We start from the raw sequence: 14,605 nt of genomic DNA, 5'->3' as shown, positions 1-14,605 counted from the left end.
CCCCTATCCATTCCTCCGCGTCCTCTGAATCCACCACGGTCACCTCCCCAACCTCCACGGAAACCCCCAGGACCACCTGGCCCTCCAACTCCAGCTGGTCCACCACGATCCATTCCCCTGCCTCCACGCATTCCCATTCCACCTCTACCTCGTTCACCACCAGGGGGAAATGGAGGACCTCCGCCTAGACCTTCTGGTTTGGGGGCTTTGCACTGGTTACACTCCATTCTCCAGGCAAAGTTCTGGTTACCACAACCCCTAGGGGAAAAAAAAAAGCACAAAAAACCTTAAATGACAAATTCCTCCCTGATAAACATTTTTCTCCCAGTGATACATACGGGTTAGGACATTCCCAGTCTCCAGCTCTTTGCTGCATGTTGCCTCCTGTGGGTCCACCTCTGCCCATACCACGGGGCCCACCTCTTGGGCCAAACCCACCACGGTCACCTCCACGGCCCATCATTCCTAATATGATGAAAAGACTCAATTTATTAATAAACACACAAAACTATATGTATTGACATATATTTAAAACTAAGTCATGACACGTACCTCCACGACCCATCATGCCATCTCTCATTGGCATGCCACCTCTCATCCCCCCCATTGGGGGCTTGCGACGTGCCATGGAGACTTTCAGCCTGCGTCCCTGGAACTCCTTCCCTATGATTAAAAGTATATCAGCCATTAATATAAGAATATAGAAAAAGAGAACTACAGTTCCCTGAGACAACTACGATGTCTTTTGTTAAAAACTGTTCATGCTAAAAAACACATTACTCAAATTATCTAGTCTCAAAATAAGCCAGACAAAATGATATCCTCGTACAATGCTTTAGACATACCATCAAAGTGCTCGACGGCTGCTTTTGCACAGATTGGCTCCTCGTAGGACAGAGTGGCATCTCCTTTGGGCTTCCCAGCATCGTCTCTGATGATTTTAATAGCCAGCTTTCCAAGTCTGCGGTTCATCTAAAACACAAAGTTTTTGGTGTGTTTCCACGTGATCATTTTTACCAATGGATGGGCTTTTCATTTTCTTACCCTAATTGGGCCCACATGTTTAAAAAATTCAGCCATTTCCTCCTCGGTGACCTTGTCAGTCAAACCAGTGATGTAGATTGTGTTGTTCTCAGAGTCATCCTGCTCCTCAGGGCGTCCTACACAGATGTATAAAAAATGCTAAGTGATGCATGTTTCATGTGCACAAGCCTTTGGACATCTAGTTTAAGTAAGTTTACCTACCCATATCACGCTCACTGCTCATCGGGCCTGTTGTCCATTGGTCAACGGGGAAAGAACAAGAACAAAGTCAGTGTGTGAAACAATTGTACAAGGAAACAACACCTAAATGCTACTTATTACAGACACTCCCTTTTTGATGCAGTCACACATATTGGGAAGTTGAAAATGGCATCTTATGGTACATCACAATATCCTCGATTTTGAATTGAAAAATAGAAAACCTTAGACCCTTTGACAAAAAAAATGTGAATCATATGAAAAGCCTAAGCCCAGTATTAAATGTTTTTAAAAATAATTCAGTGCTGAAGGTTTGGTTAAACAGTAAACAGGTTTGAGTGAAATTTGCCATTTACCTTTCAAAACTTTCAAAACCAAAAGCAGTGACTGAATTAAACCAAGTAACCCAGAGAACTGATCTCTCAGGAAAAAAAAAAACACCCCAATGTTTTCAGATAGTGGCTTAAATATTAAGATACCACAATGTGAAACACATATACTTGTAAAAAAAGTTTTAAAGTTTTAAAGGTCTAGCCAGTGTAATCTCATTAACTTACCACCAGGCTTATTGAAGCCACCTCTGTCTCCAGCGCCGCTATGAGAAAATAAATGGAGATAAGAAGGTGTTTCCCTTTTACGGCCACTTCTATGGCTCGAGCAAAGTGGCTTGGTTAAGGGAGCAATCAAAACATTCTAGCTAGTTGAACAGCAACCTTAACACTCTGAGGGCTGTCTGAGGAGTAAGGTATATTATTTGTCTTATTTCTTAGCTGGCTGAATACAATTTCAGTGTCAGTTTACTTTACATTTGTGCATTACTTTCATGTCTAACATTTTTGCTGCATGTGATAATACCCCGACATTTGTACACAAGTATTTCAGATGCACTGAAAACAAGAGCAGCTGTACCCAAATAAAAGTAAACCTCATTACATTAATAACAAAAGTTACCATTAAGACATAATACATAATAAAAAAAATGTATGTGAAAATTTACTTTTGTAATTACATTCACCAGGAAAGGAAAAACAAAACAATTGTACAAAGTTACAAATAAACACCAAAAACAGTTTTAGCCAGTAAACATAAAATCAAATACAAAGACTCATAAAATAAACCAAGACTCAAAACAAACATCATGCTCATAAAAACCACCATCCTCAGTTCTTGAATTAGGGCAGACCCTCCTGCTGCTTAAGCTGGCAACTCTGTACTGAGAACAGATACTTTTTAGGGAATAGATGCTTTTAAATGGCTCTCACTGTAACCTGTACGGTATAAATGTGACAAAGCATGTTAAAAAGTACTCAAAATTGATCAAACATTTGAATTCCAAACCACAAACAATTTTAAACATTTCAAAATGACACATTCCCCACCCCCACCCCATGGAAAAATACCTGTGCGGAGCTAATCTTGAGAGATAAATCAACTGTTATTTTTTCCCTATTTAGCAAAGCTTAATCCTCATTAATGAAATGTCCTCTATTTGTAAGGTTGATAAGTACAAAATTTAAGTGCATGCTATTTGTAGCAGAAATAAATAAATTACTTATCAGTCTGAAACAGGTCAATCCTTTTAAACCAGAGGGCAAAAAACACCCCAGATCAACAACCTGTTACACTTAAACTCCCTGACAAAAAACAGGTTTAAAATTTCATTTGACACACACAGATGGATGCTAACTCCAAACGATTCTTTTTTTAGTTTAAATGTTTAGTATTCTTACTTAATGTTATATTGATAAATTGGAAAATATTCCCGGGGCATTTGCTCTAGAAGACATATCAGAAGACTAGCAGGAAATGTGGTGCTCTGATTTAAAGCCGTCAATGTGCATGCATGGTTATCAACAGTGGTTGTGCATCTTTTAATCAAGCACTGTTTTCTCCATTTAAAAGTGGTTCATGAGCAGAAGGATCACAGTTGTAGCAACACTTGATTGTGCAATGTCCCGATTCTGTGCCACACTGTCCTAATGTAGTTTTTTTCCAACCTTGCCTGTCTCTAAATTTGTCAGGACTTTCATTAACAGCCATTCTTACTGTACAGAAAACTCATAAATGACCCTTTCAAAACCATTAGTTGCTATTCATAATTTTAAACCTATGTTCAAATATCAAAGTCTATAACATTAATCCTACACCATCAATAATTAGACAATGGTCATCTGATGTTTGTGCACAAAGAAAGCAATCCATTGTACCCCTTAGCTTGATAATAGTGATGACAAATGGAAAACACTATTGTCACATTTTAATTTACCTTAAAACTCTCCTATGTCCAACAATCAGTGCTTAATCAACGGTGAATCTTACTTGGTATTTTGCACACAAAAATCAGTAAACTTAAATGTTTCATAAACAAATGAAATGTAATTTTAAATGTCCCAATTAATATGTTTCACATCAAGATATTCAGTATGATAGAAAATGTACAATTAACCTGGTACCACATTTATGTTCTGTAATGTAATGCATCACACCTCACTATAACCCTGGATGGTTGGCATACCTACAACAATTTTAGGTCACCTGAATAATGACCTTTTAAATGTTTCACTCTGCCAGGACATTAAAACCTTATTATTGCTAATGTATTTACCATTGATCATTTTCAAAGGTGTTATATAACCAAATATCACCAATGAATAACCTTTTAAAGGTTTAACATTGCCTTTGTTGTATTTGGGCTGTGATTCAAGTTTATCAGTTTAAAAAGGTCCAGTGGGCAAGAACGTGTCTGCATAAATAGAACCGAAGAATAGCAGATTGCAATGACAATACTTCTCATCTCAACCGTTCCGAACTTCATAAAAACAAGTGGCCTACTACAAAATGAACTATGTTCGTTCTGAACATTTAAAATACATAAAGCACTTTGACTAGTTTGTACGTGCCCCAAGGTGATGAATTTAAGCACAGTCCCTTTGGTAAGAACATAAAACTTTGCTGCATTTCTAAATGAAAAGCTTAAAAATGACCACTTAATTTGAAAGCAAATTATACACACTGAAATGTATATTCTATTAATATAGTTAATACAACTAATTTATTACCCACTGGCAATTGTGGTTGGGGTTTGGAAAAATATTTAGACTGGGTCCAAAAGACCTTGTAAAAAATATATTTTTTGGCTCCAATATTGGAAAAGAAAATACTATATACAATTAACATGAAGCGCAAAATGTAGTTAATTATTCAATACCCAGATGCAATATCACCACTAAAACATTTGATTCAATATCTTACTTCAGCAACCATATATAGCTGGTGCAAATTGACGCTTTAAAAATGCACAGATTAAATCAAAAATGTGTGCATTTGTCAATGTAAATTAAAACCCTCATCAAGAGAAAATGCTGCACTTGAGCACAACAGTACAATATACCAGAAAGCCATGCTCATGGTTTGTGCCTATTAGTCATTAGAGTCCAGTTAAGTTTCAAGAATATACATAACTTGCAACCACCAATGCTGTTCTTTTTCCTTAAGCAATTGAGAGTGTGGATTAATGAACCGTAGTGTAAACCAAAATTACCTGATAGGTGTTGTCAAAAGGAGGTATGATTCCCTAAATTCAATTTTTACCCTAAATACATTTCACATTTCCTGCTTAATCTTGACTTCCCAAACATTCTGTTACCCTCAAGTCAGAATTCTTTACCCTATTATTTATGCACAGGTCTCTGGAAATAGACTTAAATTTATGAAGGAAACAAACCTCTCTTACCTTTGGCCTAATGAGAGGCAGGGTTGAGAGAGGTCAACATTTATGCAATGCAGACACATAACTACCCTTTCACAGTACTCAGATTAAGATTTGTGGAATTACAAAATCAGAGTGTTTCCACTTAAAAAAATGCAAGTAGAGATAATTAGCAATCTTAACTGACCACAGCTACTGTTTCTACAAGAATCTCTCTCAGCCCTGCCTCAGCTAGCCACTGTACCTGCTGAGTTAAATGTTTGAGTTTAGGAGCAGAAGAACAACACTTACCCCATACCACGACCCATTCCTCCACGGCCACGCATCAATCCACCGCGTTCAAAGCCATCTCTGCCAGGGCCTCTGCTGTCCCCGGACCCTGGGTACCTTGAAGACTCGGCACCAGAGTACCCAGAACTTCCACCTGGACCATCCTGTCTGTAATTATCTAAAAAGTAGTAATCAGAATAATGAGTCATATGTTGAAGAAAACAGCATGAAAAGAACTATAGAAGCAAACAAGACACTTAAAAACTAAGTAAATCTTACTGTAATGATTGTTCTGATTGTAACTTGGTGGTCCACCTTGTTGTCCATACTGGTTAGCTGGAGGCTGCCCATAAGCACTAGCAGCCTGGGGGGGATAGGAAGGAGGAGCCTGTTGCTGCGGCTGACCCTGTGGTTGGCCATAGCTTGCCTGCTGGGCTTGATACCCTGTCTGTTGTTGCCCGTATCCTGCAGGCTGGCTATAGCTACTTTGACTGTAGGCAGCTGACTGTCCATTAGCATTGTAACTATTGAAAAGATGTGAAAGAGGGTACACCTTTTAACATATCTGACTTACGTTGTAATGCGTTACTTAAATGGACTATATATACCTCTGTGGTGTAGTAGGAGCAGCCTGCTGGCCATAACCAGGGTATGCAGATTGAGGAGTATATCCTGGCTGTGAGCCATAAGACTGTGAAGCAGCTGGTGCAGCTGCAGCAGCAGCTGGAGTACTGTCATATCCACTGGTTCCATAACCTGTAGTTGACTGAGAATAGCTTGGAGTGGTAGACTGCGCAGCAGGATAGCCAGCTGGAAGGAGTATACAATACTTGATTAAGATGTCATCAAACATCAATTAGACCAAATCCAACATATTAAAAACAAAGACTAATGGAAAGTTTGAATCAATGACATTTTCCTTAGCTGAATTTTGCAATACTTATAAATACTTTTCTTGTTTACCTGAAGCTGGTTGGCCATAAGAAGTACCATACTGTTGTTGCTGCTGAGGATAGGCTCCTCCAGCTGGGGTTGTCTGGGTGTAACTGCCATCAGCGGTAGCAGCAGGTTGGCCATAAGATCCATAATTCTGCTGGCCATAGCCTTGCTAAGGGTTAAGAACAAAATAAATTAACACTGACATATCTTGGTTGAACCTTGTGAAACGTATTAGCATTGTTAGCAATACAAAAACTTTGACTCTTCTTTCCCAATTTTGTTCAAAATGTAATTACATATAAGCAGTTCACCAACATGCTCAACTAGTTGGTTTAATTGAGTCTTACCTGTCCAGACTGTCCATAACTTTGTGAGGGTTGGGCAGCATAAGTCGCATACCTGAGAACAATAAGACAGTCAGAAAAATTGTGAAAATGTACACATAGTAACTCTCAGAGGGCAACTATGCATATTTGAGATGCTTTTCAAATGTACATGCTCAAATTTCTGATATTACATTTCACACCAACTGAATTGGGGAAGTAGCTGAATGTTTGATGTAGATGCCCAATGAAAGTTATGCTATAGGATTACCATTAAACAGTAAAGACGTCAATCACACACAACTCTGTATAGTGCCATCTCCTATACTGCCTAAGCCCACCTTTTTAAAAACTTACATAATCAACACTCTGTCGTGATTTACAAAAACACTTTCTGATTAAAAGCCCTAAGCCAATACTATAGAAAGTACAAATGTTCAAATCAAATAAGAATTACCCTAATTCCCCACACAAGGAGCTGCTTTAATAACTGGTAGCGCGCCCACCCCACCCCCCAGCTCCGCTAATTACTAGGAACGATGAATTTCTTTCATAGTGTTGGGTGTTTTTTTTTTTTTTTATCTTAATACGTTTAAACTATTATCCGGATAATAATAAAAAAGTCACTTACCCCTGCTGGGCGCTGGTCTGGTTGTAAGAGCTGTAATCTGTGAAAGCACAGGAAACACGTTGTTAGCTCAAACAAAGCGCCATTTGCGCGCCAGCCATTATCCGAACTCCAAAACATTTGACTTAAAATTAACCGAGAGCGTTTGAAGCAGGAACAATACCTATACATGCGACTGCGAAATACATTTATTTAAGATAAATGTTCGGTAAACATACACGTTCACTCACATATGAACCGACTGAAACCGCCTCAACGGCTCGAGCAGCCAATATGACTAGGCCGTGGTTTGCCCTAGCAACGTTACACGGTATTTCACTTAATATTGATGCAAAATGTGTAATATGAAATGAAAATGTGAAAAACCCGCGTGTTACAGTGTTAAGTCTTGGTTACATGCAGTAAACGATGCTGTATCCACACAAATATTAGTTTTCTTTACTCACCCTGTGTCGACGCCATTTCACCGCTTGCGAGCTAGACGACTGAACAGAGAGGAGACAGCTGCAGAGGAAGGGTTCTTTTCTACTGCGGGATCAAGAATTGTCGCGAGATGTTCTATTACTACCCTAACTGGTTTGAACTAAATAGGGATATTTCGGAATTAAATAAGGAATACGGCGTTTAGAGTTAGGTTTCTGATTCGTCTTTATCGGTCATGTGATTATTTTTTATTTATGATTTCCAAAAGGTTGAACGAGACAGTTGACATCTCATAATTAAACTGACTGTAAGTAGTGGTTTACGTCTACAAGTCTACATTTTCTTTTTAAATATTCCCTCCCATAATTATTAAATTGCTTTAAAAGTAACATGGAACCTTTTGTCCTTTAATGTGATTTTGGTTGTTAGTCTTTAGTGATAGAAATATTAAGTATATAATATTAAAACAGAAATAATCATAGAAAAGCCATATTGAATATGTGAAGTAACAATAGCTATCATAAATAGCAAATTTTTGCAATTTACGTCTTACGTCTATCTTACATTGAGCCTTTCAACTTACCTGCAGTAATACTACTGTCCTGAGGGTGTCAGTGAAGAATCTTAACGTAATTTCCGGCCTTAAATAGTGTCAAAGAAGATTTTCGTAACAGGAAGTGTTTTTAAGACTAGTGTTTTTATTTTTTTCTAACGTCAATACTTTGCCATTTAACTATTTAAATGTGTTGTGTAAACACACAGCGAGTACTAGAATAGCTGATATTGCTGACTACATGTCGAGGTATAAACAGAGAGGTGTCAGACAGTATCCGTGACAGGACAAACTACAGATGATCTCCCCATCATGTTAAGTCGTATGTTCTCGGTGTGGTTCTGGTATGGTTCAGATCGCCCTGGATTCTGTCTGGGGACGTGTTTATGGACGCTACTCATACTGCTAATGTATGCCGGGGGTCTCGAGGCTAGTCTCAGTGTGGGTCCTGGTGGGGAGTTCCCAAGATTCAGAGGTAACTGTTCCTTATATTTCCGTACTCAAAACTAATATATTTTCAACTTAAATACTTCAACGACCAAATTTTCCAATTCTAATTCATAGACATCATCTCCTACCTCTGATATTATACAGTATGTTGTCAGATGTATCACGCTTATTTCTACGACCTGTCCACGTCCAACGAGTTATATAGGCCAAAAGCCCCCTGATCCATAAGACATAGGCTGATCAGGTTTCGGGTATGCCACCTTAGACATCCCAGGTCAAAAATAAAAAAGTGTATGGAGATGTAGAAAGGGGATTCCAGTTGTTTCATTATTGAATGTTGACATTTGAAAAGTGTTGGTAAATGAAGGAATGAGGCCCTTGTTCTCCTTTTTCTCCACAGATGTGTTCCTGTATGCCCTGAGTCACGATGACCCGTCCTCTCTTTTAGTGCTCTACTGTTGCTTTTTGGTCAATGTCAGGAGCAACGCTGGGGAACAGTAGCCTACCTCTCCCTCTCCATCCTGACGATGAACATTATACCTCTGCTCTACACCTTGGTCCTCTTCATAGGCAGTGGTGAGGAGAGTAGGTTCTGCGGTTACTCTGCCATCCAGCTAGCTCTGTTCACAGCACATTGTCGACTGGTGACACAGAAGAGGGTGCTGAGGTGTTTGCCAGTCTGGTTTCTACCCTGGACTATTCTGCTGACTGGTTTGCTGCTGCTGCCAGGAACACCTGCCCTGCTTCACTTCTGTGCAATATGCATTGGCCATAATTGTATCCTTTTCTTATTACAAACAGTTCTTTGCATAGTACATTTGAGATCAAGGACTGATCATTCAATATTTGATTGATTGATAGTGGTTATTTGTTTATTTTTTAATTTAAACTCCAAGTTATGTGTAGATTTACACATTTATTACATTTACAAAAGAAAAAAACATGCTGAAACACTGTCCTGTCTAATAATAAACATCATATGCATAAATAGCCATAAGGGACAGTTTTTATTGAAAGTGCCATTACCTAGTGTCTTTATAACAATATGCTTTCATATAAAAAGCAAAGATCTTTCATTAGGAATTTTTAAATATATTTCCTTAACACACCTTTTAGACAGGCAGCCTTTTATTGCTACACTACAAGAGCTTGAAGACACCAGTCTTTTGGAGTTTATTCCCAGTTGGGCTTATGTTTCCACTTCAGCAAGATTCAGATTGCCAACATTTACTACTACGTCACACAGGTGTACTTCATCACTCTTAAAATCCAAATATGTCTTATTCACTATAGATTTTACAATTTCATCCTTTTGTCCTTTTGTCACAGATCTGGAGCACATTCTGAGATCATGCCTGTAAATCTGGCAGCTGCTGCTTCCTGGAGAGATCATCTTTTATTGGACTCACCTGCCTGGATGATGCAGGGGTCTGCTGCTGTTGCTGAGGCAGAGGTGCTGGAAGAAGAGATGCTAAGGGCAGGGATAATTGCTTCATTACAGGATCGTCCCGAACACCCTGATGCCAAAGTGGAAGTTTCTAAATCATCAGTTTCTTCCTTGCGGTCAGTAAGAGAAAACCACTTGGTAAAGTAATGTGTTTATTTAAGTTATCATTAACATGGAAACCCCAATGTTTTCTTCAGACTCCAACAGCTAGAGAAGATGGGTTTCCCCACAGAGAAAGCTGTCGTAGCATTAGCTGCCTCCAAACAGCTAGATGGCGCCATTTCGTTGCTTATTGATGACCGCATTGGAGAGGAGGCTGTGATGGTTTCAAAGGGAAGGAATTCCGTGACACCAGAGTGGGCACAGAGAACCTGACACTACTGGAAAGACTGAAGCAATAAATGCATTTAGTGGACACAGCAGTGGTCACTTATTGCTTGGGTTTTTTCTGAGCTTTGTTTCATTATATTTTCCCTATGGGGTTTTAATTGAGGATTAACCGAGTCCCTCTTTTGGTTCTGAGTCTATTATAAAATGCACATTTGATAGAGTGGATACATTTATTTGCATTGTATTGATGACAAATGAACATCATTGTGACACAAATAAATGTGACATTTTGTAAAAAAGGACAAAACAGGACATTACTTTATTACACCAATCATTTAGACACGATTACCTTATAATATACAGTAACACGTTTGCAAGAAAGTATGAAATGGTTACATAACAGTGTACAAAAAAACTACAATTTGATAATTTTAAATAGTTTCACAATACACTTATTAGGATAGGAAAAAATCAGTATACAGTATACGCAGTCTATATTACCAATAGAGCAGTGGTAAAACACTTGAGTTCCACAAACAGTTTTCCTTCTCTTTGCGTGTTTATCATATTTCATTTCAATGCATTTTGACTATAAGTAGAATCCACTGATCTACAGTCGAAACGACTGCAGATATCTGGCCATTGTTTACAGATGTTGGTAAATTATTGTGACTACAGTTGAGGAAACTCTGGAAAACCTATTAGGAAAAACAAACAAGACTAACTACAGATCACTGTTAACAACACAGATCAGCGGAGAGAACCTAATCTTTAGAGCACTACATTATATTTAACACTATGACATAAGAATAAGAAAAATATTATTAGAAAATGAAGTTTATTAATATAACCATGTACTTGAACCTGTACATTCTCGATACACTTAAATAACGTAACTTCAGATGGCACTTGTGTTGCAAAAGCAACACAAACCAAACCAGTCGGTTTCCCCTCACCTGATAGTTCCTTCAGAATATTACCGTACTCTAAATAACCCCAATTGCCCAGAAGATTTAGATTTCTTTTAAAGTCATTGAACAGAGTCTGAAGCTTTAGCTCAATAACCAAAGAAAAAGCAGACACAGAAGATGGTGCTGAGTGTATGTGGAGACCCTTGTTATGGAAACAGGTGGGGGTCAAGATAGTTCTCAGGATCCTGATAGAAGAGGAACATTGTGGGTATCATTAGAGTTTCCCTGAGGTGCCCCCATCCCAAATCTGACAATAAAGCCCAGAGAGGGCATCAGTTAAGATCTTAATCTGTAGAGTGAGGATGAGACCATAAGAAGGCAGAGTGAACCCAGCCTGTGATCCTCAGAGGGAATAGGGGAGCTACTTTCCTCGAACCTTGGTGTCGGAGGACAGAGGTGAAGCAAGTCGATATGGAAGCACACCTGCTCGTTTATCTCTGTAGAAACTAGGGGAGCTTGTGCCAAACGGTCCATCTCCAGACCCTAGATCAGGCTCTGTTGAAGAAAGACAGTAGTTGGAAAGGGGCCACCCTGTCCGGCGCTGATACTTCTGAACTCTGTTGGCCTAATTCATGGCTGCTACAGTGTATGTCATAAAAAAAAAAAAAAAAAACAGTTACTTTTTTAACTGTTCAGAATAATTAAAAAAAAACTGTCATAAATGATACAATGCTGCACATTTATGGATTGATGTTAGGAAAAAACATCAGCCTTTTAACAGCAGGAAACCTTAGGTTTTCTACTAATAAGGCCTAATAAGGTATTTCATACTTCCTTGGTTGCATTTCTAATGTCAAGTAGTGCTGTAACAAAGAGAAGTGGCCTCCAAATTAAATTTTTCAAAGTGGACCTGTTGCTGTTGGTCTGGACTCCATACCAACTGCCAATTCCAGGAACTGAATCCAGTCAGTTTTTCATACAAACCTAAACCCCTGCTCTTACACAGGTTATAAGAGCAGAAAAAAAAAAACACATGCTGTATATATGAATAAGAGTAGCTCAGTGTGGAGAAAAACATTTCCATATTTAGGAAGTTTCTGCAAATATCTGTTGTGTCATTAGGCTATAGATAATCACAATCAGAAGAGTTCATTCATCATATACAAAGGATTTCTTAAACACACTACTTCACTTCAGACACAGTTGACATCATACAAACTATCCTGCTAACGCTCAGTCATGATGTTTTTAATAGAGTCAGTAGGGGGCCAGCAGATCAGTGAGTGAGGGAGTGTCAGTTTTACCTGGCCAGATGATAGCCTCCAGCAGTGTCACCCTGCGAGCCAGAAGCTCCAGGTCTGCCTGTAAGTCCTGGAACATCTGCAAGCTAATGTCCTATCAAAGAGCAGTGACAAGTGGACTGTGTGAGGGGTGGAAACACCAGCCCGAGTCCTGGGGCTCGTGCTCGTGACTGGTCCAACTCCCTGTCCTTTTGGTGAGGTACGGTGGGAGTTTGAATCCCCACACCCCCTCACTTTTGACCCCTGCCTAAAGCTGACCCTGCCTCAGGCCTCCTACTCACCATGAATACCGTTCATAGTCTCAAGGATTAAAACTCTCTCGGCTAAGATCTTCAGCGCCTCTCTGATCTGATGTATTCCGTCCCCCTGTGAAGATAGATACAGCCGTCAAGGTAAAGAGCACAAGCCAAAGAACTGCTCGCCAAGATGCAAAGGCAATGTTCACTACACAGTTCAGCAGTTAGAAGGTTAAAACATACAGTCTACACATCTGCCCAGCACTTAACACATGATCTGTTCACTGTTTCTCTCTCTACATTCCTCACTCTGTGGCCATGCTGCTCAAAGTCACTCTGTCATGCTGGGCTGGGCAGCATCAGCATGCACTTCACACACCAGCCTCATGTCGGTGACAAAACACAGGTGAATTACATTCTCACAGGGTTTTAAAAAAAATAGAATCATGCTATTTGCATTCCTTCTGGCAGGAAACAGTTAAGCCAGGCAATTATGACTTTCATTATTATTTCTGTAGAATCACAGCCTTCATTCTTAATGCTGTTGTCAAAAAGGCCTACTTTTTATTTGAAACAATAACAGATGTCGTTGTTTTTTTAAAGCTAGTCTTTCTTATGTTACAAAGTAATGTATTGGCTTTATATGTCAACACATAAAAACACAGAAGTCAGAGAACAAGACAGGAACAGCAGACAAGTTCAACTGAGAACATCAATGTTGCAACAAAAGCATGCAGAGAGGAGTTAGTGTTGATGTGAAATATTCTGTAAGAATCAAAATTCTTACTATTCTGATTAGAATTACAAACAAAGGACAGAGTTAGTGGGTAAAGAAAAAGGCAAAGTAACATTTACTGATTACATGTTTTTGAATAATGTCCATGACTGTGTTCTGGAATTACACTTAGGTGTAAAAAGACTGGACACTGTAATCGTGAAAATTGTTTTCGTGCCAGTAAACCGGCAGCAGCTGTACGAATCTGCAGACGCCAACTGTTACTCATCACGCCTTGAACCAGCGATGTGCTTCTGTTTGTTGGATGTAAACATGTGACACTGCTACAGCTGTCTAGTTTAACATAAAAACAACTCTCTGTTTTTGACTAAAATGTGTTAAAGGTTTTTGGGGAAAAAAAACAGCTATTGAAGGGCTACAAATCATGGAATTATGCAAAAGTAACCCATCAGTAAACTTTGTTGGACCAATAGATTTGTGATCTGGTGAGGTGACCTGATGCAACACTGCCCTTTGCATGTATTTCCTTCTTTTACTCTTTACTTTTACAGTTGTTGTTTTTTTTTTTTTTTTTGTTAGTGGAAGATAGAACCAGTAGATGGCTGTTGTGCAGCCTAAAGGAAGACCATAACAATTAAAACTTTTGTGAGGCAAAAACATAAACTCTCAAAGTTTTAAACCGTGCTGTTTGGACCACCAGGGGCAAGGACTGAGTACAGTAACTGTAGTGCTCTGATCAACTAAGCTAAGATGCTAAGGAGCTAGCTAAGATGTGGCTATTATGAAGTAAAATTATTTTAACAGTGGGTAATCACTAGTTTTAAAGGCTAAATTATTTATTTTTTACCTTTATGTACAACTAAGTTTTTTTAAGTGAATTATTTGTCATTGTGACACATTGCATTTACTAAAAATAAAATAACTACATAAATACTGGAGCTTAAAGGACATCCAGTAATCACAGAAGGTGGATCATGCTGATTTAGACAATTATAGCATTTCTAGTTCTAACATTTGTGGTTTTTTATTAACTTGAGATGCGGAAACTACAAATATTAAGACGAAATGATTGATTTCAATAACTGTGGGAAAATGTCTTTCCTGCTG

General features: G+C 38.8%; 3 protein-coding genes across 5 annotated transcripts in view; 1 reads left to right on the top strand and 2 right to left on the bottom strand.

Moving 5' to 3' along the window:
- The window catches only part of ewsr1b (EWS RNA-binding protein 1b), an 8,150-nt gene extending 577 nt beyond the window's left edge, over positions 1 to 7,573 (bottom strand). The window contains exons 1-14 of the mRNA XM_008337279.3: positions 7,558 to 7,573; positions 7,115 to 7,151; positions 6,508 to 6,559; positions 6,185 to 6,329; positions 5,830 to 6,031; positions 5,501 to 5,745; positions 5,243 to 5,399; positions 1,800 to 1,837; positions 1,246 to 1,272; positions 1,045 to 1,160; positions 846 to 972; positions 553 to 663; positions 339 to 465; positions 1 to 258 (exon numbers count right to left, since the gene is read on the bottom strand). The exon at positions 1 to 258 is cut by the window's left edge and continues 90 nt beyond it. Coding sequence (XP_008335501.1) covers positions 1 to 258; positions 339 to 465; positions 553 to 663; positions 846 to 972; positions 1,045 to 1,160; positions 1,246 to 1,272; positions 1,800 to 1,837; positions 5,243 to 5,399; positions 5,501 to 5,745; positions 5,830 to 6,031; positions 6,185 to 6,329; positions 6,508 to 6,559; positions 7,115 to 7,151; positions 7,558 to 7,573 — 1,658 coding nt within the window. The remainder of the gene's footprint in view (positions 259 to 338; positions 466 to 552; positions 664 to 845; positions 973 to 1,044; positions 1,161 to 1,245; positions 1,273 to 1,799; positions 1,838 to 5,242; positions 5,400 to 5,500; positions 5,746 to 5,829; positions 6,032 to 6,184; positions 6,330 to 6,507; positions 6,560 to 7,114; positions 7,152 to 7,557) is intronic.
- rhbdd3 (rhomboid domain containing 3) lies at positions 7,570 to 10,621 on the top strand. The gene is given in 6 exon segments (XM_008337278.3): positions 7,570 to 8,562; positions 8,938 to 8,985; positions 8,988 to 9,314; positions 9,654 to 9,783; positions 9,867 to 10,100; positions 10,182 to 10,621. Coding segments are annotated over 6 exon segments (1,080 nt in total). The 5' UTR covers positions 7,570 to 8,399; the 3' UTR covers positions 10,360 to 10,621.
- Positions 10,607 to 14,605, bottom strand: part of emid1 (EMI domain containing 1) — a 63,955-nt gene continuing 59,956 nt past the window's right edge. For 2 of the 3 annotated variants that reach the window (XM_025053695.1, XM_025053693.1), the window contains exons 15-16: positions 12,530 to 12,620; positions 10,607 to 11,780 (exon numbers count right to left, since the gene is read on the bottom strand). In XM_025053695.1, coding sequence (XP_024909463.1) covers positions 11,647 to 11,780; positions 12,530 to 12,620 — 225 coding nt within the window. In that variant the 3' untranslated portion in view covers positions 10,607 to 11,646. Of the gene's footprint in view, positions 11,781 to 12,529; positions 12,621 to 12,807; positions 12,893 to 14,605 lie in introns of all 3 variants that reach the window. The other variant, XM_025053694.1, reaches the window with a different exon arrangement.

Source organism: Cynoglossus semilaevis, unplaced genomic scaffold, assembly GCF_000523025.1.
Source record: "Cynoglossus semilaevis isolate Cse_v1.0 unplaced genomic scaffold, Cse_v1.0 scaffold342, whole genome shotgun sequence".
NCBI classification, from domain to species: Eukaryota; Metazoa; Chordata; class Actinopteri; order Pleuronectiformes; family Cynoglossidae; genus Cynoglossus; species Cynoglossus semilaevis.
The sequence above is the reverse complement of the archived record's forward strand: the minus strand, read 5'-3'. Positions and strand labels throughout refer to the sequence as shown.